Source organism: Coturnix japonica, chromosome Z, assembly GCF_054131305.1.
Source record: "Coturnix japonica strain WE chromosome Z, WE-NBRP24, whole genome shotgun sequence".
Taxonomy (NCBI): domain Eukaryota; kingdom Metazoa; phylum Chordata; class Aves; order Galliformes; family Phasianidae; genus Coturnix; species Coturnix japonica.
In genome coordinates, this window is record NC_140702.1 from 67,596,910 (window position 1) to 67,621,948 (window position 25,039).

The window sequence follows — 25,039 nt, forward strand, 5'->3', positions numbered from 1 at the left end:
GTGTGTCCCTTGGGGTAACGTGTACATGCAGCGCATTGCTTTTTTGCTCTGAATTACAGTGAAAATACAAGCGTGTACAGAGGGCATGAGCGCAGTGGCTGTTTTAACACAGGCTGTGTTACAAACTATTCAATGAAGAGCAATGGGGCAGAAATTGAGGAAATATCATGAACCTCCATCAGGACAGTCGTTGTGGAAGCCGGGCTGGGGCGGCGCAGCCTGCACCACTCCCTGCCGCCACCAGGGGGCGCTGCCCGGCACGCAGCGCGTTGCCTGGCAACCGCAGTGGAGGCGGTGCCCGCTGCCGTCCGTGCGCTGGGACGCGGAGCTGCCGTAAAGCTGCGACTGCCGTAAAACGGGGAAATGTCGTGAAGGGCGGTCCGGAGGGGCCTGCGGCGGAGTGAGCGGCCGGGCTCGGCTGCCGGCGCTTCATGCTACGTGTCGTGGCGGCTGCCTGCTCCGTCTGCTCCATGTGGGGTCCGCACCGGGCTCTCGGCTTCACTTCTTCACTTTCTTTCTACTATGGCCAGGAAAACAGTTAGCAGGAAGCGGAAAGCGGCGTCGGCGTCCGCCGCGGGGCCCGGGGGGCTCTATGGGGAGCAGGTAGGCCTGGGGGCTCTGTGGGGAGCAGGGAGGCTCTATGGGGGCAGGTAGGCCCGGGGGGCTCTGTGGGGAACAGGTAGGCCCAGGGGCTCTGTGGGGAGCCGGGGGGCTCTATGGGGAGCAGGTAGGCCCGGGGGCTCTGTGGGGAGCCGGGGGGCTCTATGGGGGCAGGTAGGCCCGGGGGCCGGTGTGACTGAGCGCGGTGAGTCCGGCACCGGCTGCGGGCGGGGGTCGGTGTCAGCGGTGGTTGTGGAGCCCGGGTTAAAGAAGGTTAGTGGGGCTCGGGGATGTCGGTGTGCCGCTGATTGATAGGGGGTGATTGGGGGCAGCTGGCGGTAACGGGCCGGGGGGCGTCGCCCTCCCGCTGCTGTCAGGTTCCCTTCGAATCCCCGCTGTCCCGCTGGGTTCAGCCGTTGTTTTGCCCGTAACGGCCGCGTCCCGGGCAGGGCTCCTTGGCCATGCAGCGGATGGAGCCCGGTGTCGGCCGCAAGAGAGCTGTGGATGCCGCGGTCGGTACCGAGCGGCCCCCGCCCCGTGTGGTTGTACTTCGCTGGGGTGGAGTCTGGGGCTGCTCTCAGCTGCTTATAATGTTTATTTTTCAGGTTTCTTGTGTCTCCTTTATCACTTCAGCAGTGCTAAACTGTCTGTGGCACCACTGCGATACCACTTATTTAGCAAAATGTGTTTAATTCTGTGAAGTAAAGGCTGTACTAGCACTTCTGTGTTGATCTTGTATGATTTCTTATGGATAGTTTAGAAGACTTAAGCAATCTGAATTGGAAGACTGCTGTTGTTGTTTTTTTTTTTGTTTTTCTATATAATTTCCATGTTTGTTTTCCACAGTATGGATGGGATCATTCAGTGCACAAAAGGAAGCGGCTTCCCCCAGTGAAGCAGTCCCTGGTGTATTACCTAAAAGGGAGGGAGATCTGGATGCAGAATGAGTCCAGCTACCACCGCCTGTTGCACGGACATGCAGCCCAGCAGCTTCCCAGCCTCCTGAAGGAGAGGGAGTTTCATCTTGGAACCCTCAATAAAGTGTTTGCCTCCCAGTGGTTGAACCACCGGCAAGTGGTGTGTGGGACAAAATGCAACACAGTAAGTACCTCTTCTCTTGCTTCTTTCCTCTGTTCTGTAATTCCCTTTCCTCATGCTGGTGCCTTTTGTAATCTTATGTAGGCTATTAAGGAGAATATTAGGAAGTAACTAGAACTAGAGTCAAAATTGTATCTAATAAATCATGAATATGTGTAAGGTTTGACTGGCCCATTTTCATCTGAAAACATGGCTCTGTGCATGTGGATGTGAACCAGACTGAGACCTGTACCTGTGCACAGGCTCTAATCTGCACAGTATTAAGTTACTTCTTCTACAGAATGGAACAGTGTGGTTGACTCTTTCTTCTTGTGCTGCAGATGATGGGGGGAGGAAGGATTGGTTAATGATTGTACCTCTAATTTCTAAATAATGTGATGTCTAGCAGAATATGCTGGTAAGACTCTGTTTTTTTGTCATCTTCAGTGTGTTTTGGGTTTTTTTTTGTGTTGTTCTGTCGATGACTGAGAAATTACTACAGAACTAAAAGCTCCTGTTAAACTCTCAGTATTCTTCAGAGTAAATATTCTGAGATTTAAAAAAGAATTTCACGTATTCAAGATTATCCTTTGTTTGTTTACTTTATGATTTTTTTCCACTCTAAATCTCTTTAGTTTGTGTATGTTCATGTACTTCCATATACTTTAACAAACACTGAAAACTCCTCAGGCTCTTAAAGTGATGATTTGGGTTTTAAACATTATACGGGAATGTTAAAATGGGATATTACTTATTTAATAAATGGAGGCGATCGTACATACTAACTAATATCTTCACATGGGATTAGTTAGTAGCCTGGCCTTTTCAGCTAATGGGAAGCCCTGATTGAGTTAGTGTAAAATCCAGAATTTGTTCTTTTCAGGTTGTTTAGTGCTACTGAAACAAATCAAATTTTGTAAGGAATGTATAAACAGTTTGTAATCTTCCAAGTATATGAATTGTTGTGATCGTTTCTTTGCTTTAATGACTTGTAGAAGTTGCGCTCTGTGGTCTGACTTGCAAAGGACAGTGATATTTTTTTCATTTCAAATTTTCTGTAATTATTCATAGTTGCACAGGAGGAGACTTCTATGCAGTAGCTCTTAAGAATCAAGGCCTAGCTGTATAAACAAAACAGTGTTGTAATAGGAATAATCCTGGAGCAGAATCTCTTTGCTTTCTTTCTCCATGCGTGCTCACTGCCTCAGCTGATCAGCTGCCAGCCCTTCAAAAACTGGAACAGAGTTTTAGCCCTTCCTGCTAAAACTCCAGCCCTCAAAATCTTGCTTATTCTAGCAAGATCATTGCAGGTTTTATCGTCTGCAACAGTTTTGCTGTGTTCTGTAACTTCTGTAGTTCCATTGCCTCTGCAGCAAAGATAAATGGACAAATGCATTGTTAATGCAAGCTTGCGGAAAATTGTTTGTGAGCAAACAATCAGAGAACTGAAGAGGGATTCAGCCATACTGTTGTTCCTACTGCATATGCTGCAATGAGGTATATGCTTCCACAGCTGAACTTGGAGTACTGATGGACATTGTCCTGATGACAGAAGTCAGCTTTGTCATTATGGAAGATTATATATGAATTATGAATACTTAGTCTGGTTGCTTTGTGCTCACATTTTAGCAACTAGAGTGTTAAACAACACTTTAATTATAAGATTTTCTTTCTCATCTCCTGAGTAAGCAACATTATAAAGATGAGTTCTTTTGGTTATTCTCATGCACTGAACTTGGGAGTAAATTTGTAATGACTTCTTTAACTTCAGTGGGGTTTGTTACACTGGCATGGCTTGTAATTAAAGCTAATGCAACAAAAAATTAAACCAAACCAGTTACTTGAATCAAAGCTTGAATATGACACTGGGAGCCTTTTTGCAGTTAATTTATAAATTACCTTTGGCTATGCGGTGCCAGAGGCATTCACCAATTTAATAACAAAACAAAAACACGCTCTTGTCATAAGACAGGCTTTACTTTTAATCATTTGACAGTACTGGTCAGTCTAAATGCTGAAGAGACTGTAGAGCTCACAGTTGTTCTTTTTTAATAGAAATTATAACTAGTTTTATTATTTCAGATAACTTATACTTAGGATTATCACTGAAGTGTTTGTGTGTGTGAAAAAACTTTACTGACTTCCATTGAATCCTTGAATGCTTGTATATGGTCAGTCAATTGCATGTCAAATTAAGTGTTTTGGTTTATGAAAGGTGCATACTTTCTTTCCCAGATACTTTATTATGGAAGCTATCCAAGCATTCAAATGTCAAAGTCAGATGCAATCACCTGGGACTTTCTGAAGTGGGATTCGTGTTTGCGAGGATCTTCTTGGTCTTGTATAAAATGGGCTTCTTAAAGTTGTTGAAAAACAAATGAGGAAACAGACAAACCTCTGAGACATGCAGGTGTTTATAGTGTGTCATTGTGGCATCTCAATTACCAAAGGCTGGTACCAGGAAGTCTCAGAAGATTCTGTCTGTAATTAGTGTGTTGTGCTCAGGCTTTTCAGAAACTGAAGAGATGGTGGAGGAAACAAGCTTGTGACAGAAGAGAGCTCTAAATGCTGAGTTACTGAACTGTTTCTTCCCTTTATACTATCCATTACCGTTTCCTGAAATTAAGCATTTTCTTGTGTCTTCTGATCCTTAGCTCTATGTATCATAATTCTTTTGCTAATTATGAAGTGTGTAAAAACACTAGAGCTTTAAATTCATTCCCTAAATACGGAAAGCTACTTAAACAAAAACCTGAACTACCCAAATTCCTTGTTTGCTCTCATCTGATTTCTCAGGAGGCTTTTCTGTGGCTCAAATGGTTTCCAGTTCAGTGACACTTTTTCTCCTTGGTAGATTCACACACTGATTTGGGTGCCCTAGTGTAAATGACCAGCTCTTGTTTCTGCTTAAGGATTTTTTGTTTGTTCAGCGCACCTCATATAATTGTAGTCTTCTAGTCCTGGTGTCTGTAGTCCTGAACTACTCAATTCATGGTTCTTATATCTGTGAATATGGAGGGTCTAGGAGGAAACGCTTTCTACTTGCTTTGCAAGTGAATGTATCCCCTGGTTTTGGCCATGCTGTCAGGAATCAAATAGACTGCTTGTTTCTTGCTCCCAGGAGGGAAGAAGTCATGTTCTCACAGTTTATAACTCTGCTTGAGCACTGTACTTTGCTCACTGTAAATAGACCTCCGACACCAGTAAATAGCACCTTAATTCACCTTTGTTTCAGTGTTTTGTGAGGGCACAGTGAGACTCTGTTTCTCATCTCTAGGGAGTGTTAGGTTTTCTCTCTGCGTGTGATGCCCATGTCTGTTTCCAGAATTTGTTAGCTTCTTTGCCAGGTATGGTGTGGGTGGCAGAGATGCCCTGTAGCAAGTGAAGTCTCTCGCTTCCCCATCCTCTGCCATCTGTCAGCGTGCACTAACTGTCTGCCAGCCTCCTGAAATTAAACACGGAGGGCAAGACGCAAATAAAAACCGACAAATGTGACTTTGGCACTGAACATATTTAGTGGCATCAAAGTGCATGCCCAGGAACTGTGAGGGCTTAAGAGTTTCGTATCCAGGTGGAGTGCTTGCTTGCACTGCTCTGCCTCTGGAAATAGGAATTCAGTGTAAACTTGCTGACTTTTTTTTTTTTACTGCAGTTAACTCCTCATGATTGTTTTTTCTCACTCTGGACCCTTTTGAGGAACTTGTGTAAGATCATTACCCCGTGGTGCTGATTAACTGCACAACCTGTAAGTATGTTCCATGTTAAGATTAGTGCATGTTCTGAGCTCAGCTGGAAAGGAATTCTACCAGTTTGAGTTCTTAGTCTTTGGAGGTTCGATGTTTCTTGAAGGCCTGGCATGATACATTAGTGAATCTGTATTGCCATAGGAATGAAAAGCTTTATGTGAAGCATTTTGTGATCTTAAAGAACAGAAATGCTTACAGTCCAAACAGAAAACAATACTGAGAAATGGGGTGGGGAACTCTGTGCTTGTCAGAGTAACCAGCAGTGGTGTTAGTGTATCCACTCTAAGCATTGTCTTGTTTCTGTTGTTTTGTTAGTGAAACAAAATTCAGAGATGATGATGTCATTTTTCAGCTTGGCTGAGAGTGAAATTGTTGTGATCAGGTTCAGCTGGTTGCTAGCCATGCCTTGCAGAACAGGATGTTCCCACCTGCTCATTCTTGCTGGCACTGATGTTCACATGGCTGAGGAGTCAGCTGGGTCAGCTTGCTGCTTTGTATTGAGACAAAGATTAGTTTCTACCAAAGGCAGAGAGGTCTGAGTGACCTGGCAGCTACCTGAACACCAGTTGTTGTTGCAGAGGTGGTGAGACAGGGTGAGTATGTGAAGAAGGTACATGTGGATTCCCAAAGGTTGGCTTAAGCCAGTTGTGAAATTCTATCCCAGATTATTCTTTTAATAATTCTTTTTAGCGAGGCAGTGTGTTTATTTGGAGTTTTTTCAAATATCTTTACGAATGATAAAAGTGCATTATGCTCTGTGATTTCAGAGCAGCCTGTAAATAGCTGAAGCACAGTGCGTATCGTGTGTACTTTTTCTGTGAGGAATAAGTAGTCTCTTTCATGTGTGTTCTTTGTATCCTGTGAATCTGGGTCTGTCCTGTTTCTGAAATAACAGCATAATGTAGCTGTGGGTTACAAGCTTTGGTTTGTTCAAATTGGTTTGAACAGGCAACCTTAATTTTCAGCTGATTAAACTGGATGCTATTCTGTGCACAAATGTAGCAGCTGAAGATGCAACATATTCTTCACATGATACCATGAAAATTGCATTTCTTTGGTCAGATTTTTTTTTATCTTGCTCTGCATACGAAGATGAGAATTTTCAAGGTTTCAGTGTTCTCACTAAAATAAATATGACCAGAATGCTTCTTGAAGTAATGGTTAGATCAGATGTAGCATTAAAATGGCATAGGCTGAAATATAATTTGCTGTATTACTCTGTCAAATCCTTTCAGTGTGTATCTGAAATGCGTGTCTTTTCTTTCCCTTGTCCTCGTAAACTGTTGTCCCTTAAAGGCAAGTCAAAAAATGAAAGCAGACTTCTGACAAAGTGACACCCAGAGGATGGATTTTGCAGTTTAGAATGAGGTCTTCTGATATGTGATTCCCCATTATAGGGAATTGGCTTTTGGCTTGTTGATCAATTAAGTTCTGTCATTAATGAAGTGAAACACCATAAAAAGTAGGACAAGGGGCAGCCTCTTAGAAAATGTATAGAAGTTAATTGCTAGAAGAATTTCTAGCTATTCTGCAATACAAATTGAAATAATAGTAATAAAAAGGACACAATTAGTAATTTCATTGAATGTGAAAATCATAACCGGATCATAAAAACTTGTGACTGTGACAAGTGTATTATATAGCTGTATCAGTCTGCCATGGTCCTTTTATTTTACTACATGCTGGAGTTGTAGCTGAAACTTTTTTATAAGCTGTCAGGTATTTTACACTTTATTTACTGTAGTGTCTTGAAAACTCATAAAATAGCATGCAATTGTCAGCATTCTTAGCTGGATGCCTATCTTAGGCTGGTATAAAGCCCAAAAGGCAAAAATGCTAAGAACAGCTGTTTGGCTTCTGTGCGCTGTATTTACAGGGAAGATTTCTTGGCATTCTATGCCTCTGTTTGCAAGTGTGAGCTTCTGTCTTCCTGCGGTGTCCCAGATGATGCAAAAGTCATAATTTACACAGGTAGCATTTGTTTATTCTATTCCTGGATTGTGGTTTTAGTCTGTCTGCATTATGTTCTGTTTTTTACTATGTGCAGTAGTTGCTGCTTCAAACCATACAGCTGAACTTTCAAAGCCTGTCCCTTGAATTGAGTGTGAGGCTCTGTGATACTTCAGTATTGTATGTTTCCAATTTCTTTGACTTTTTGATTACCTTGGAGTTTAGCGTTATTAAAGTAATTTCACATTAGGGTAAGTATTTTTGTTTTTTATTAACTTAGTGTCAGGCACAGCGTGACAGTGGTGTGAGGCTGGAGAACATAGAAGATTTTAATTTCAGTCTGCTTATCTGTTGAGGTGCCATTTGAACTGTGCATCTGTAACTGCTGGAAGATTATTTTTTTTTTTCTGAATCTATGGGCATCCTGAAATGCAGATGTGTTTTCCCAATGAGCAGTTCTGGTAGCAGCTTTAGGACCTGCTGATGACACCAGGAACTGTTGAAGGAGGGCATGGGAAAGCACTGAGATCTTCAGTTGAAAGAAAATATTGAAGGAAGAATGAAGGTGAGAGGAGAAGAAATTAACGCCTGCACTGCAGGAACAGGGCAACTAATTTTCAGGGATGAAGTTAGGGCTGCTGCATATGTTGAGTGTTCATCAGTTCTCTTCCTCTTCGTGCTCAACTGCGCTTCAGCTGTTCCCTCACCCTCTGCATCAAAATAAAGAACTGAAGGTGAAAATTCAGCATCTGTAGGAGCTGTGATCTCTGTGCAAGACTGCTGTCTACAAATGAGAATGAGTTGTGGGTTGAAGTTGGTGCAAGTCTACATACAGTGCACAAACAGTCATATGTAGATGGAAGCGTTTTCTACAGAATGATTAATGTATGATACTTGAACAGATTTTGATTTGACATTGTTATTCTCAGCTCAGTAGATAAAAAAGTAATAGATATGCCACTAAGTTTTATTTAATTTCTGGTGCTTGTTAGAGAACAGATCTATATTCTTTCTTGAGTTCACCAAAAAAAGAACTTATACATATAAACTGCTCTCCTGGGGGTGGTGTAGGTAAGGGAACTAAATTCTGCTTGGATCCTGATCTGCAATTATACATGGCTTTTCTTGGAGCCAGGTTTGCTCTATGATATTCCATTTCCTTTTTTGTCATCTTTAGCTATTTCCAAGTGTTGGTAGGATCCCCTCTCAGTCCCCTCTTCTCCAGGCTGAACAGTCCCAGCTCTTTCTGCTGTTCCTCATACAGAAGGTCTACAGCCATCTCTGTGGCCCTTTGCTGGATTCTGTGCAGCAGTTCCCTGTGTTTCTTGAACTGGGAAGCCCAGAACTGGGCACAGTACTCCAGATGTCACCTCACTAATGACAGAGATTCTGTTGACACAAAACACTCTTGACAGAAGTTGCCTACTGTCATTAGCTAAGCATTTATAAACTGCTCATTTGGCACATTTTTCTCCTGGAAGCTGAAGGCTGTTGGCCTGTGCTATGTGTTCTTTTCAGTTAAATCAATTTGTCTGTTAGTGCAGCTGCACTCTGGACACTTGTGAAATGAGCCAGTGCAAATGAAGTTAGGCTTTGTTGGACAATGTAAGCCATACTTTGCTGTAATTGTAGTTTAAACTATAGTTTACCATTGGAATAAGTAAACTTTACTGTAGTTGTATGTTTGAACTGACATAACTTGGTGTTCAGTGACTGGTCTGCGCAGCCAGAGACTTGTTCTATATTCCCTTGGGTTATTGACTGTTTTGAGGTGGATCTGCCTTTCTCACTGGTGTTAAGAGAAACTTGAAAACAGTTCTGTTTTCTCAAAGTGTTGAACAGGATCATACATTCTGGATTTGAGTGTTTGGTTAAATGAGAAGCCTCCAATGTAAAATTTCTCTCCTTTTTTGTTTCATTGCTCTGCAAACCAAACAGTATCTTTGAAATAAACCAATTTAATTAAAGTGGGTTTTATTTCTTTTTTTTTTTTTTCCAGTAATACTTGCAGGATTTCAGTTGGGGAGAAAACAGAGGAAAGAGTAATTCAAAACAGAATGTCTTTGAATGCTTTGTTTTTCTGATCTTTGTTTAATGGTGAATTGCATATTATTTTTTCCAGTTATTTGTGGTAGATGTCCAGACTGGTCAAATTACCAAGATTCCTATTCTGAAAGACCGTGAGCCCGGCATGGTGAACCAGCAGGGCTGTGGGATTCACGCCATTGAGCTCAACCCCTCACGGACACTTCTGGCTACAGGTGGAGACAACCCCAACAGTCTTGCAATTTATCGTCTGCCTACACTTGATCCTGTCTGCGTGGGAGATGTAAGTGGGAACATTTGGGGGACGTTTATTCTGTTACTTATAAGAATTAATTATTTGAAGTGCCCAAAGTCAGAGCAAGGTTAAGACTTCAGAGTTTTGTAGTGAAGAGTGAAGAATTTCTGAATTTTTGAAAGCTTTGAAGCACTTTTGGTTTAGTCTCTTTTTTTAAACAAAGTGTCTTAAATACGAGTGTGAACATAAATGTGTTAGACAGTTCTGATTTCCTTTTCCTTGCCTTCATTTGGGTCCACGTCAGGTTATTTTTAAGCACTGAAATTGTGACAAAATCCAGAGTGTCAGTCCAATTGTGATGATGAAGATTGAAACTGAGGCACAAAACTGTTAGTGGAAAAACTTCTTGAAACTGAAAAGATGATGCACATTGTTCAAGTTTTTCCTTTTCCGCTGCAGCTTACGTATGCATTATTCCAGCAGCAGAACTTGGCTTTGAAGATTAATTCTAACTCTGTGGCTTATGGCACTTTGATGTAAGCTGTACCAGAATCTATTTCTGAAATGTCATCGTGCTTTTTTAAAATAGTCTTGAAAATAAAAGGGCTGAAATGAGCGTAGTGATGTCCTGTTAGTCCTTCTCTCATTTCTCCTTCCTTTTGAATAAGGCCTTCATGAAGACATTAGTGACAACAGCAGAGGGCAGAGTTTCAGCTGTAGCACATAACCAGCTGCCGGAAGGCTTGACTATGAAGACTTCTATGACTTGCTATTCGCTTGCATGCTGCTGTGACTTTGCAGCTTTTCAAACAGAATTAGAGGCCTGGAGACTTTTCCTCCCTCAGGTTTCTTTACATACTAAATAAAAGATTCTTGAATTAATAGTCTTGAAAAATTATTCATATATTTTAAACATTATGTTTTAGTTACTATTTGTGGTAGGCATATGTGTTTTAGGAAATATCTATTTTGTGAAAGTAAGGAACACTGCTTTTGAAATGGGAGATCTATGTCCTTAGCTTTGAGATCAGTTTGGCTTTGGTTTGAGGCCTGCTTTTCTATTACCTGTGTGCTCTCTAACTGTTAATTGTATGGTTAGCTTTATCAAAGTAAAATAAATTTAAAATTACTGCTGGATATGTGAGCTGCTTCAGCTTGATACTGGGATTTTACCTGTGTGATATTTTTAATGTAAGTACAGGGGGGGGTTTTGTGCTTGTATTAAACTGGACAGTGAAGGATACTTCTCCATTTTGAGAGACTACTTGAGAATATAATGGCTCAGCAAGTCTGACTTTTTTTTTCCTTTTAGGATGGACATAAGGACTGGATATTTTCAATTGCATGGATCAGTGATACTATGGCTGTTTCTGGTAAAGTCATTTTTTTCCTATCAGTATTGTATTACACTGGTATACTACATCAGTACAAGCCTTAAGGAAATGCCTCTATCAGTGCATCAGAGCATTTGTAACAGTGGCAATCATCTGGCAGCATTCTTGTTTCAAGTGCTTCTGTTTGATTTTCGGCATTTACAGAGGGAGGAGGAAAGAGCTCATTGTTAAATTTAGCATTAATTTTGTGGTTAATTAGGCATAGGGTTTCATTCTGTGTACTGTGCCCTTCAGTATTCTGTACTGAAACATTACCAAGCTACAGGCTCCACAGTCTGTAGCCAAAACAGGACAGTTCTGCTGCTGCAAAACTCCTTCCTTTGGCTCCTTTTGGCACTGACCTTGTGTTTCTTCATCCCCAATGTCTGCCTGAGAGAGAAGCATGTGTCAGCGTTCTTGATATTGTATGTGAAAGTCCTTTGCTGGGTTTTGGGTATGATTAGACCTGAAGAGTAGAATGAGTCTATATGGATCCTACTTTGAGAGAAGGATAATCATCTCTGTGCCTAGCCATTCAGAGTCATTGCAGCTAACTATATCAGTTCAGTTGACCAACAGTATGACTACTTTGACTTCTTTCAGTCAGTGAAAGAAAAGAAGCCTCTCAGAAGAGGTTTCAGCCCATTCACTGTTTAAATTCTATCTTTTTCTACGTCTGAATGTAGCTTTATGATTAGGCAAATTAAGTCTTGAGTTTGCCTGAAACCAAGTGTCTTGAGCAATGCACTGTAATCACTAAACCATTTTCTTTAATGTTTCATGCTGGTCCAGGAAGTAACTTTAAATCCAATCTGTATAAATGTTTTTCTTGATGCATACCTGGTATTGTGAGTAGAGCTCTGTGGGTCATTGCTTAAAAATCATCTTGGAGATGAGAAGCAAAACTTTGAAGAACCTGTTAGAATTCATACCTTCAGTTCAGAACTTTCAGTTTCCCATTTTTGAGCCCTAAATAGTATATAATTTTCATGTAGCTTTTTAGTATCTTAAATTATCTTAAATTCTTAAGTCATTAGGATCTGTTTTGAATACGGCTACATTTGAAGCTATTTGGAACTACTTCAGTTATTTGAACTATTTTATTTATTTATTTATTTAGTACAGTGCTTAGCTTTGTTTTATATGCAGGTCCCTGACCTAGATATGATTTTTCTGGAAACAGACGGAATTTACTGTCTTTTCAATGGGTGTTGCCGTGAGTAGGTTAGTAAACAGTGACTTACAAAGAAGGATTCTACATGAAGGAGAATTTCAAGAGGGGGTATTAGTTATGAGTTAATGGCTTTGGAATACAGCAGTGCAATATTGTTTTCCTGAAATCCTGTGAAGACTCTTTAATGAGAACTTAATTTAACACCTTGCATTTGGATTTGTTGAACCTCAGGAGGTTCACCTGGCCACACTGTTAATGTGTCTTGGTCCTTCTGGGTGGCATCCCCTCCTTCTGTCGTGCTGATTGCATTTCACGGCTTGGTGTCATCAGCAGATTTGCTGAGGGTTCACTTGATTTTCTGTCATTGATGAAGATGTGTTGGTCCCACCACTGACCCCTAGGGGTCACCTCTTGTCACTGATCTCCATCCAGACATTGTCATTGACTGCTACTCTCTGGACAAGCTGTTATTTTCTAAATTTCCCATCCGCCCTTACAACTTTCCCAAACACCTTACATGTCAACAAAGCATTCCACAAAACACTTTTCAACTGTCCATGCAGGCACATATCCAATCAGAGCTGTGAGACTCTTCTTCTCCTTGCAGAGGTGTCCTTGGTTCTCATTCTATTTATCTTGCTCCACAGCTGCTGCTCTGAACAGCTTTTCTTGTATTCCCACACCAGTGCATTTATATGGTAGCCTACTGTCTTTCTGTGCTGACAGGATATAATGCTTTATGTGGTTGTCAAACAAAGATAATGGAATATTGTGACTGTCCCATATAAAAATCAGATTAACAGTAATTGTTAATTGGGTTTGGATTTTCTTTTATAGAGGGGGGGAAAAAAAAAGCTTGTCCTGGAAATTGATTTTGAATTTATTGATGTCGATCTTTGTATTTAAAGATCTGCATTGCAGAAATAATTTTAAGTCTGCTACTAAGTCTAAGGAAAACAGCAGAGATTATTACAGTTCTTCAGTGGTGAGATAAGGACACATTCGGGTGTAGCATGTGAAATAGCCCCGTTACTGTTGAGTGGAGGTGTGAGTAAAAAAGTGCCATGTTCACTCTTGTATGAAGATTCTAGCAGGATATCAGTTCTAGCCTCCAGATGGGAGTCACCAAGGGAAAACATATCAAAAGCAAGTAGCAGGTCTGAATGCTAAACTGAATTCTTGAGAACTTTACCGATCTACAACTAACCTCTGTCAGTTACTTCAATCTGCATGATTAGAAGAATACTTTTATCTGAAACAACGATGCAGGAACAATTAAGCTCCAGATGCTGAGGAATTAGCAAACATCTTTATTTGCACTGAGAAACTAAATGTAGAACTCTTGTTTCAAAACTCTTTTTGTGTTTCTTGGTGTAGGTTAGATGACGTGAAAGCAGGAGATGAGCATTTGTTCCTCTGACATAAAATACTGTTTTCTTCTAGCCTGACATTAGAGCTTTGACAGTACATCGTCTCACCACTGTTAGAACTGTTGAAAGAGAGCAAACTGGACCATGGTCTTGGTTAGTCTTAATTCTTAGTTTCACTAAGAGCAAGGTTTGCTTCTGAAACACGTAGCGGTGTATTACAGTGCTCCCTCAGTATAAAATTAAAATGCCCAACTTTAAGCAGCCATGATTGAAAGAGAATGTCTTAACTGCTGGACAAAGATTTCCATGCCAAAAGTTTCAAAATGGGGTGAATAATTCTCAGAATGAGCCTAGGCTAACAAATAATACTCTTATTGGCTTCAGGGCTAACCAGTTAAACAACATACATTGTCTTTTATGGCTGTTAGGGTTATTAAAATGGACAGCTTCCTCCTAAAGTGACTCGAGATATTTGGAAATTCTACTGCTGGGCATTCAGTCTCCATTACAAGATTAGGTGCAATTAGAAGCCATTAGTGTGTAAATTGAGTGGCAGGTTGTTTTGTCATTTGCTACCTGCTGCTATGCTTTGCCACTGGAAGTTCTTTTTCTGACTGGCTAGTGGCTGATAGTGGGAAATGACTGAATTCATCTGCCAAGGAGCAAAGACATCTATGCAGTACTGCAACAAGATGTATTGGTATAAACTACTGCAAGAAGATGTTTTGCTTGTTTTTGCAGCTTGCTCCTTATGAGGTCCTGAAATCTATACATTGAGAGGCTGATGAAGATGTTCAGCCTTTTTGGCATCTTCAAGGCATGGAAATGTGACTTTGGCTTTCCTTGTGAGAGAAGGGGTTTCCATATGGTGTGGGGAAGAAACTGAGTTTTAAGTCAAATCTGTCAGGGTTGACTTAAATGCAATTATATAAATGTCAGAAGAGAAGGGCATAAGGCAAAGGATTAAATCTTCATTGACCTATGAACCAAAGAAGCAGAGCTTTCTTCAACTATTTTTTTTAATTCATATTTTGTCTTAATTCTGATTCCTTAGAAAAATGCAACTTCTTGCTTGTTGAGCTTCAATTCCTTATCTTCTTTGAAGAAGACATTGCACAGGTTTAAGCAAAGTGACTTGTACTGCTTGGATCAAATCTGTTTTACCGTAAAATTGTAACTTAAAATGGCTGTTTCATTTTAGTTCACAAGTATTCATGCATATACTTGTGCAGTGAGAGGAATCAAATGATCCAAAATTTGCATAAATGTAACTTTTCTTGGAGGCTTTTTGTATTGTGTTATCAGGTTTAGCCTTGGTAATCTGGGCTAAATGTGTTGGCTGTTCAGTCATGTCAGAGCTTACTTCACTTATGAATTGCTAATGGTGATTGTATAAGTTTGTTTGTTTGTTTTTAATGCATCCTGGCCTGTTTGAAAATAAATTCCAGACTTAGAAAAAAGTATAGGAAAAAAAACCAAACACTTCAAACTGAGGTCACAATATTATAACTTTATAGCTCAGGAAGATCATGTTATTAATCCTAACTAATCACACCCAACAATGTGTTCAGTTGAGTTAAACTAATAGCAGTAGATTGCTTTCCCACTTTTGGACTCGGTTTATTACAGATTGTTTTTTACAGGGGGAATTTTATATATGTGTATACATGTATGAAATGCTGTTATTACTTATTCAGGCTCTCGAGATGGTTCAATGGGTCTCTGGGAAGTCACAGAGGATGTGCTGTCCAAAAGTGATGCCAGGCATAACTTGTCTCAAGTTCCTGTCTATGCCCACATAACACACAGGGCACTGAAGGATATCCCTAAAGAGAACACCAATCCTGACAACTGCAAAGTACGAGCACTGGCTTTCAACAATAAAAATAAGGTCAGTAAGATACTCAGGATAGTTGAAAATGCCTCAGATTGTCCAGATGTACTAGTAAAAAGTAATCTAAATGAAGTGTTCTGAAGCCAAGTGTGTTGGAGAGGCAACGTAATGAATTTTTTCCATGATCCTTTTGTGTCTTTCCTATGTAAAATGGTTGTTTTCATAAGTTTGCTTATGCCTTGTCCCCCCTCTCGCCCCCTCCCTTGCAAGTGAAAAGACTTGTGTACTTCTTGAGAAGGAGCAGTTTTGTTGCAAGTCTGGCTTTTGGAAGGGAAGGAGGAGCACTTAAAAGGAGCAGAAGTAGTACCAAAACCATCTGTTCTCTCTAGCCTTGAGTGCTTGTGTTGTTTTCCTTCACCTTTCATGAAGATGAGCTAATATTCAGATAGTTCCTGATTTAATGCCTAAATTGTTACTGGATTGTTCCGCAAGTGGGGTGGTTGACACAAAGGACAGGCACCAGTGTTTGCTTCGGTGTTACTGGCATGTGACAAACAGTAAATATTAACCTTCCCAGTGCTGACCTCTTATTATTACTGGAGATGAATTGTATTTGGAGCAAGTAGAGAGCAGCTCTTCCTTTTTTTATTTCTGTCCTCAAATAACAGAAATCTGAAGCCAATGAGAGTGTGCTTTAGGAAGCACAGTGCTCCTTTTGGCTCTTTCACCATGCTAATCACTCCTCTGATGGAGGATGTGAGACTTCGTACAGCTTTTTCAAGTAGAGTAATTCCAGGGTCAGAGTGTGTGAGCTGCTGGGTGCCAACTCCAGCTTATACTATCTAATCATTTGCCTGTTTATCCAACAAGATCTAATCTGATGTGTGGAAATCAAACTCTATAGCCCGAGAGATACAGAGAAGGTATGTTTAATTCAGCGGTGCACATATGCCAGGTTCAAGGGAGATCGCTCCTCCTGACTTGCACCCTATAGGGCAGAAGTTTGGTACAGATTTAGACAGAACTAATACATAATCAATGGTTTTCCCAGAATTTGTATACGTATTAATTGTATTTCTGAGAACCTCTTAGCATATGGTCCCTCCCCTTCTGCATTTGTTGTGAGCAGTTGGGGTCTTCTCCTGGTGGTCATGGGATGAAGGCTCATTGTCCTCCTTGCTGTAAACTTTTGACCCTGTGTGAGAGGTATCCCCAAACCAGTTCTAAGGTGCCTTGTGGGCATCTTATCACTTACTCACTAAATGTCCTCAAGGTGTTGTCAAAACATTTATCTTTATGTCCTCCAGCCTCCCCTCCCCCCCCCCCATACTGTCCTAATCCCAGCTTGTTGCCATCCCCATTCTTTTAGAAGACTCCACATATTCTCTTCTGTAAACTGTCTTTACCCTTTGTTTCTGTGAATCATCTTTTACTCTTCAAATCCAAAGTTATTTTTGGCACCTTTGTAGTTTGTGTTCCATCAAGTTCAATATAAAGTGAAAATTTACCATGATAAAAGCACATACAGGGTTACAGGTGGATATGTATCACGCCCAGAAGTGTGTGATGTTTTTAAAGGCTTTTATAACACAGAAATTAACTCTGCTTGTTTGTTTAATAGGAGCTGGGAGCTGTGTCACTAGATGGGTACTTTCATCTTTGGAAAGCGGAGCACACACTGTCAAAGGTACCTTTTCTGTTTTGGTTTTACGTTTTGAAAGTTGTTCAGCAGTTACTGTTATTTGCTGTTTTTCACCTGCTTTAAATGCTTGAGGAAAGCAGTGTGTGTAAAATACTTAAAAGCCTTATGTAAAATAGGGCATACACCTCTCAAAAGGAAGTTAAACATGCTGGTGTGACTATAGATTAAAATAAGACCTACCAATGTTTGTATATAAGGTAAGCCTTTTCAGCAGGGAGCAGGTATGTGTGTTTATCTGCTGCAGCAGTAACAGCAGCAGAGAAAAAGGCAATTCATTCTTTGCAAAATTCTGAAGCCCAGCCTTTAGCGTCCCAGATTGCTTCAGGTAACGCGTCATGTCTCTTTCATGTTGAACTTTTTAAACTGCAGTTTTTGTGCTGCTGTCTCCTTGAACATAACTTACAGATTTGTTTTGTTTTGTTAATTTCTTTCTCTTTTGTTGTGATGAGTTGACTTTTTTTCTTCTTTGTTTCCAGTTACTGTCCACGAAATTGCCATACTGCAGGGAGAATGTGTGTTTGGCTTATGGTCAGGAGTGGTCAGTGTATGCAGTGGGATCACAGGCACATGTCTCCTTCCTGGATCCAAGGCAGCCTTCTCACAACGTTAAATCTGTCTGTTCCAAAGAACGAGGCAGTGGTGAGTAAACCAAGCTCTGAAATCAAATCATCTCTTATGATCAGCTGCACCATGCGAGTCCGAGGACCATACTGAGTGAAGATGAATTGTCTTGAGCTGCATTTAAGATTCAATATAGTTAATGTTTGGAAGTAGCAAAACTTATTTTAAAATATCTTCTAATTGAAACATAACAAGAGCAACAAAAACATGCAACTAGTGGGGTATTTGATCTTGCTTTTGTGAAGCTAGTGTATCTGTCTGGTTCAGTGGAAACGGGGGCTATTCTTCGTGAGTTCTCAAGGTGTTCATCAGATTTTTTATGACATTTTACTCTTCCTGTATTTCATCCTTGAAAATAGTTGCTCATAAATGTTCCCTGCCAAAAAGTGATGCTGTTGTTGAAGGCTAATTCTAACCAAACTGAGCTACCATTGTGGTAGGTATAAGAAGAATAAATACGTAGTTTCCCTAACCAGGGACTTTCCAGAGCCAATAGGCCTTGAGGGGAAAATTAATCAGGATGCTTTGGGGGTGTTGTCAGCTTGACAAGAATAGCCAAGGTCCATGAATCCATGTAATTGTATGGAAGGTACTAACCAGTAATTGTTGAGAAGTAAAAGTTGATTTCCTTCTTGTCTATGATCTCTCTTTAAATATAGAAAGGCTGCAGTGAGGTCCCCTCATAGCATTCTTTTCTCCAGACTGAACCTTATCCTTCAGTCTGTCTGTCTAAGGACAGGTGCTTCAGCCTTCTGATCATCTTTGTGGTCCTCCTCTGGACCACTCCACCACTTCTCTGAGTTGGGGGCCGCAGACCTGGATGCAGTAATCCAGGTGGGACGTCACCAAGGGCAGAGTATAGTGGGACAGTAGCCTCCGTTGCTCTGCTGGCCACCCCTCTTTTGATGTACACAGGATATAGTTGGTCTTCCAGGCTACAAGCACACACTGCTGGCTCGTGTCATGTCTTTCATGTACCAGAACCTACAAGTCCTTCTCAGCATGGCTGCTCTCAAGGAGTTATCCTCTCAGTCTGTATACGTGTCTGATGTTGCCCTGACATAGCTACAACATTTGCACTTGGTCTTGTTGAACCTCATTAAGTTTACATGGGTCCACTGTTGGAGTTTGTCAAGGTCCCTTTGGTTGGCATCCCTTTTTTTCTGCTGTATCAGCTGTGCCATGGAGCCTGATGTGATCTGCAGACTTGCTGAGGGTACGTGCAATCCCTTCACCTGTGTCACTGACAGAAATGTTAAAGACTTCCAGTCCCAAGAGGGACACCTGGGGGTCAGCACTCATCACCAGCCTCCACCTGGACACAGAACTGTTGGCCACAGCCTTCTTGCTGTGACCTTGCAACCAATTCCTTATCTACTGAGTGCCCTTAAAAACCCTTATCTCTCCAATATAGATAAAAGAGGTGGATTTGGTGATGTGATATAAATAATACAAATATGTGAATCTCACACTAATTTCCTATCTTTAGCATCTGATTTTGTATATAAAACCAGGTGAGAGAAAGATGGTAACAGAGTAAGTCTGGAATTGGGGCTGGTTTTTTACCCAGTATAACATCTCCTGCTCTCCACAGAAGGCAGTTAAAGCTTTTCACTGTGCCTTGCAAGTGTTGCTTTTCATAACAGCTGTACAGGAAGATGCAGGGCCCTGAACTCTAGTCCTTGATCAGCAAGAGCAGCTGCTTTCTGCTTGGCTGGCATATAGCGTATTTTCTTGTGCCCTTGACTTGTATCCTGACAGCAGCAATGTTAACATAGTGGGCAGAGCTTATGAAGCTCAGATTCTGTTTCTCCTCTTTGTGTAGTGCATATCTGCAGTATGTTGGGCTTCCTTGGGCTTTTGCTGATTGCAGTGTTCAAAGCCTTCTGAATGTATTTGTCTGCCAGGGCCAGGACCTTGTTACAAGGGGAAGAAAGGTGTCTCTGACCTACGCATGTTCATTTATAGCTGTGAATTAAATTGAACATTCTTGTATACATCTGGTAAATCTAATGTAGTAAGTGTGAGAACTTCACAGTGGTTTCCCACCTGTTATCGTGCAGACTTCAGTTAATCTCTTAAGTGTGCTGATGCAGCTTTGCCTGTCCTAATCATGTGCTGCAGATGCATGTGGCTGTGGATATAACATCAGGTTGTGGAAGTGGAAGGATGAGTGTGTGTTTCTGGTTAGGACCCTAAAGGTGGAAACTCCCTGGCTGTGTCCTTATCTTTTGGTTATACTCTAGCATAATACAAGCTCTGTGACTTCCAGTTTCACTCAGTATAGTGACAGCAGTTTGCAAGTGTATCTTTTAACCTCCTGTTTGAGTACTTTAAATTTAGTGATGCTTTAAGCAGGCTTAAGAAACCAAAGACTGTATAACCCAGCCCAGTATCTTGTTGTTCAGGAATTGAAAGCATGGAAATGGTGGGATTTCTTCTGCATAAACGGGTGGCTCGGGGTAGGGTGCTTACACAGAGCAAACCTTTGCACAGTAAGTAGGGAGCAGATGACAGGATATCTTGCAAGTTCTCCTCCCTGGGACTGTTTCTGGGAAATGTGTTGTTAAGCACTGGAATGGGCTCTCCAGGGAGGCTGTTGAGTTACCATCCCTGGGTGTGTTTAAAAACCATTTGGATGTGATGCTCAGGGACATGATTAGAGTAGCGTGGTTGGGTTGTGGTTGGACTAGATGATCCCTGAGGTCTTTTCCAACCTGAGCCAACCTTCTATGCTGCATTTACCTAGAGGCTCACTGCAGTCAGAACAAGGCTTTTCTTGATCTTAAGTGTCTTACAATGTCTGCTTATCTGGCAGAGCTGTGGCCTGCTGAAAGTGTTGCATCGTACTGTGCACTGGCAGTGGAGCAGATGGCCTCTGAGGAGAAGGGGAGTAGTATGCATAATTGAAGCTGCTGCTTCAGTAGTACAAGTGGGATTTATCTGCACTGCTCCACAGCAATGAGCAAACTGGTATGATGTGGAGAAAACTAGCAGATAGTTTTTGCTAAAGAAAATATTAGACGTCAAGCAGTGACGCTGCAGAACCAAAGCATCCCTTCTCACTGAACTGCATGTCACTTCTCTGTTTGACAGGTATTCGATCAGTGAGCTTCTATGAACACATCATCACAGTGGGAACAGGGCATGGTTCCTTACTGTTCTATGACATTAGGGCCCAGAGGTTCCTGGATGAAAGGCCCCCACGTGCCTGCTATGGACAGAAGCAGAAGTTAGGAGGAAGTGAAATTCTGAAGCTGACTACAGGGAAAGGTTGGCTGGTGAGTAGCATGTAGCCACAGAGCTCAAGTGAGTTGTTTTTATGGTAATTGTATGAAATGCATGCCTGTAAAACCATGGTCACGTAGCTGTAATAATGAAAACAAAGAAATGCTGCAAAATTGTTTTCACAGACTCTTCATGAAGGGTGCTGAGTAGCTGTTTGCTTGAATGTAAGGCGGACCGTTCTGCTCATGCACTGACTCACTAGATTTTGTCTTTCATTACAGTCAAAAGCATAGACTTGTAGTAGTTAATACTTCAAATATTGTCTTTCTGGATGAAGTGATAATTTAACATGGTTTTCAAATGAAGAGATTTAATTAAACTGCACAGTTTTAAAAACTGTGCCTCCCTGAAGTAATGCTATGGCAGGCACTTGAGTTCAGTTTCCTGTATTTCACTATAAAGCAGATAATGAAGAGAAGTTGGACAAAGCCTTTATCTTTTCTATCATTGTGCAACTTCAGAAACTAATGCAACTTGTTATGTTCCCTACCCTCCACCCTATCTGCCTCCAGTGTCTTGTGCAAACCTCTGGAAAAGCTTCAGGGAGTCTCTGGTATCTTCCAGTTAAAGCTGATCTGTTTGAAGCTTTGAAATTATTAACAGAAAAGATAACTTTTAGTCTCTGGAAACTACATTCTGCTGCTGCGAAACAAGGCTTTCTGTTTGTTTGGCAACAATAACCATCTCAACTTTCTTTTAACAGAATCACGATGAAACCTGGAGGAATTATTTTTCTGAAATTAACTTCTTCCCAAATGCTGTTTACACACACTGCTACGACTCATCTGGAACAAAGCTCTTTGTGGCAGGCGGCCCTCTTCCTTCAGGACTTCACGGGAATTACGCTGGTCTCTGGAGCTAATGATAACTCTTTACAAATGCTGATCCTTACACAGTTTTCTACTTTCTTTTCCTCTGTTCTAATAGTGAATGAAACTGTGTGATGCCATTCAATTTTGTTTTAAATGCAAGTTATTTTTGGTCAGAGTTTTCTGTTGGCCTCCAACAGTTTTATACATCTCTTTGAACCAGTTCTTTGCTTTGACCTCCCTGATCCTTTATATGGTAGGTATTTGATATCCCAGTTTATTTACTCCAAATGACTTTCCACATTTAGGCTATCTTGGCCACGTGCCCCCTCCCCTACTTTGCTGTGAGGTAGGATTCCTTTCTAATAGAGTGGTTGCTCCTGTGCTTTCTGTGAAAGCGTGGGGGCTGCGTGTGTGCAGGTACTTTGTGTCAGTTACATTACCTGGAGTGAGGACTACTTGTAATTAAAAGATATTAAAAATATTTATAAGAGATAAGCTACTACTTTATCTGCAGAGCCTGGCCCTGGCCTGGGTTGATCTTATTTTTTAAAAGTACAAGTCTAATGATACTGTTTATATGTAAAGGAATACAGTAATTTTGTACTGTACTCATTGGAGCCCAGGGATAGACTCCCCAGGGGTATTACCCATCAAGCCCAAACTGCAGAAGCACAGGAGTTCTCAAAAGTGCATTTACATTTTAATTGTAGTATTCAGCGGTGCCAGGAGCAAAAACATGATCTTCTGTTCCTGTACTTGATCCAGGTATCAGCTTGCACAGCTGGAGTTTGAATAGGCTGTTCTGCAATGTGGCTGTTGCAGAATAACATTACATTGAGGGGCCTGCAGAGGTGATGAAAGGAAATGGGGGCTAGGGATACAAGCTTTAAGGACAAGAAAAAGTGAACTAAACTATTTTTGTTTTCCAAGCGAACTCCCAAGTATGCCACTGTGGTGGCTCATGGGTTATTTTCAGACAGCCTGAAGCCCAGGCGTTTTGTCCCAGCTTATGGAATTTTTAACATTTTTAATCCATTCTGGTTGTTAGGGTTGTTAGCCATCTGCTATGATAAGCCAATGGAATAAAGAAACTATTTTTTCCTCTAAGGTTAAAGAGTGTGTCTCAGACTTGTATAATGCAGGCTAAAGCTTACCACGTAGCAAGATAACTTGCTGTTAGCTCATGTTGCATTAGTATCCTCTGTCATCTAGCTTGCAATAGGAGATGTTCAGTCTTTCCCCAGACTCCCCTACTGCCTTCTCTATTTGAACTCCCTTGAATTTTACTTGGGACTGTGGGTGGGGAGAACAGATCCAGTGCCTTTTGGGTCCAGCTGTGAAGTGTATGCACTTACGTATGGTGATCTTATCTAATACTAGGCTAAAATGCAGGGCTCCAGAGTGCTATCCCTGGTCTTCCATCAGGCACCAGGAACTCTTTCCTTCTTACCATCTTCTGCTGGGATGGATGCTGGAGATGAGTGCATGCCTTGGCCTCGCTGCTTTGGTGCCAAATGAGCAGTTGAAGCCGAGGAGAAAAGGCAAGACTGGGATGTGCTCTTCTGTCTCTGCTGGAGATTACAGCTGCTACAGTAGAGTGAAGCTAGTTTCTGCAAGAGTTCCTACCAGGTTTATCAGAACTACTTACCACAGTCTGATTATGTCCTCTCACAGTCCCTCTCGTCTTTGTACACAGCACCTCCATCAATAATGCCAAGCAGTGAGACCCTGGCTTACATCTTTTGCTGATGGGATTACACAATGTAACAGTCTGTTTCTGAGGGGGAACAGGCTGGTTTATCTGGCATTTAGGCATCTAGGAGGGAAGGTAACAATTGTAGCAGACCTTCAGCCCTTTCTTCCTGCTTTTCAGGAATGTGGGATCTTGTGCTGCTATAAATCATTGGAAGCTGTTCGTTTTACCTCTCACCTCTTAAGTAGACTTCATTTTTCATTTTTATAATCACATGCAATCAAACCAGTGACTTTATGTTCAGTAATGCGCAGCTTGCAGTACTGGGATGGGAAACAACCCCTCAACAACAATCAGGTGTTAGGTAACAGACATTCCCATGGAACCCGAATCTACAATGCAATGTTAACTTGAGCGTAGCATTGTGGGTGATGCCCACTCTCTTCACAGACACCTTGTTCCTGGTCATTTCTCCAGCCTTCCCTGTTGTACAGCCAGCTCAGCCAAGGAGAAGCGCTACTGTTCTCCCCAGGTGTTTTCTGGGACTGTTGTAAAGTATTGAGTCCATTGTTTTGTCCCTTCATCAGTGCTACTGGTGTTAGTCCAAGGTGAGTAAATTACCAAAGAATAGTAAATAGGTGTTTGTTCATAGTCTCAGTTGTTCGTTTTCCACATAAATCCATTTTAAAATACTTTGCAAGAGTGCCCAGAGACCTGACCAGATTTAGTCTGTCCACAAAGATTGCATTTGTATTGTGAGTGATTCTTGTGACTCCCTTGATGAGGGAGACTCCTGAATTTCATTATGGGGATATTTTTGCTGCCTCTGTTTGAGGTCTTTGGCAGCATTTTTGTATCTTAAGGATTAAGATAATTGTGTATCAGTTACTCTTCTGTAGAATTTCAACCTCTTTCTTCACTTGAGCACTTGCTTTGTATATAGCTTGCAGCTGCAGAGTAACAAAATTAAAGTTGTGTTCCATCTATATTAAGTGGTGGTTTGGTGTTTTACTTTCTGCCCCTGAGCTGAGAGGGACTGACCTTGTGATGAGCAGATGTCCCTGATCTGGTGCAAATGTGAAATAAAGCAGGCGTATTTAGACTGTTTGTGGTGGCTGCCTGTTTTGTTTGATTGCAAGAAACCACAAACAGATTGGCCATCAGTTACTGCATCTTGGCAATGCAGCAGCATTTTACATCTTACAGCAGCTCACTGGTGACTTGCAGAATCAAACTCTATAACCACGAAGTAGTTATAAAGCAGGGATGTTAAATGAGTGATGCGCATACACCCTGGTGCAAGGGGGATAGCTCCACTTCACTTGCACACCATCAAAAGAAAGCATGCAACAGATATAGGCTGAACTAATACATCAGCAGTAGTTGGCAGGAATTTGGATACATATTCATTACATTTCTGAGACCCCATTAGCACGCAGTCCCTCCCCCCTTGTGTACTGAGCGGTGGGGGTGGGATGAAGGCTCATCATCTTCCTTGCCATAAACTTTCAACCCTTC

At 41.4% G+C, this 25,039-nt stretch overlaps 1 protein-coding gene across 6 annotated transcripts; it reads left to right on the plus strand.

The window, feature by feature from the left end:
- The first annotated feature begins 377 nt into the window (after nt 1-377).
- On the plus strand, nt 378-24,509 carry DCAF12 (DDB1 and CUL4 associated factor 12). Of its 6 annotated transcripts, XM_085529782.1 has the most exons (11): nt 378-570; nt 704-727; nt 1,447-1,701; nt 9,496-9,702; nt 10,323-10,499; nt 10,967-11,027; nt 15,269-15,462; nt 17,027-17,092; nt 17,584-17,746; nt 20,825-21,009; nt 21,720-24,509. In XM_085529782.1, exons 1-11 carry the CDS (start codon nt 523-525, stop codon nt 21,876-21,878), a joined length of 1,539 nt encoding a protein of 512 aa, XP_085385908.1. In that variant the 5' UTR covers nt 378-522; the 3' UTR covers nt 21,879-24,509. The 6 variants fall into 6 exon arrangements, with proteins under 6 accessions (XP_085385908.1, XP_085385907.1, XP_085385910.1 ...); XM_085529781.1 differs by lacking the exon at nt 704-727 and having other exon boundaries at nt 378-603; XM_085529784.1 differs by lacking the exon at nt 10,323-10,499.
- The last annotated feature ends 530 nt before the right edge of the window (nt 24,510-25,039 follow it).

Coding starts and splice junctions, on each gene's coding strand:
- DCAF12 (XM_085529781.1), top strand. CDS start 523: ATGGCCAGGAAAACAGTTAGCAGGAAGCGGAAAGCGGCGTCGGCGTCC. Junction 17,093..17,583: donor CGGAGCACACACTGTCAAAG/GTACCTTTTCTG, acceptor CTTTGTTTCCAG/TTACTGTCCACGAAATTGCC. Junction 17,747..20,824: donor TTCCAAAGAACGAGGCAGTG/GTGAGTAAACCA, acceptor TCTGTTTGACAG/GTATTCGATCAGTGAGCTTC.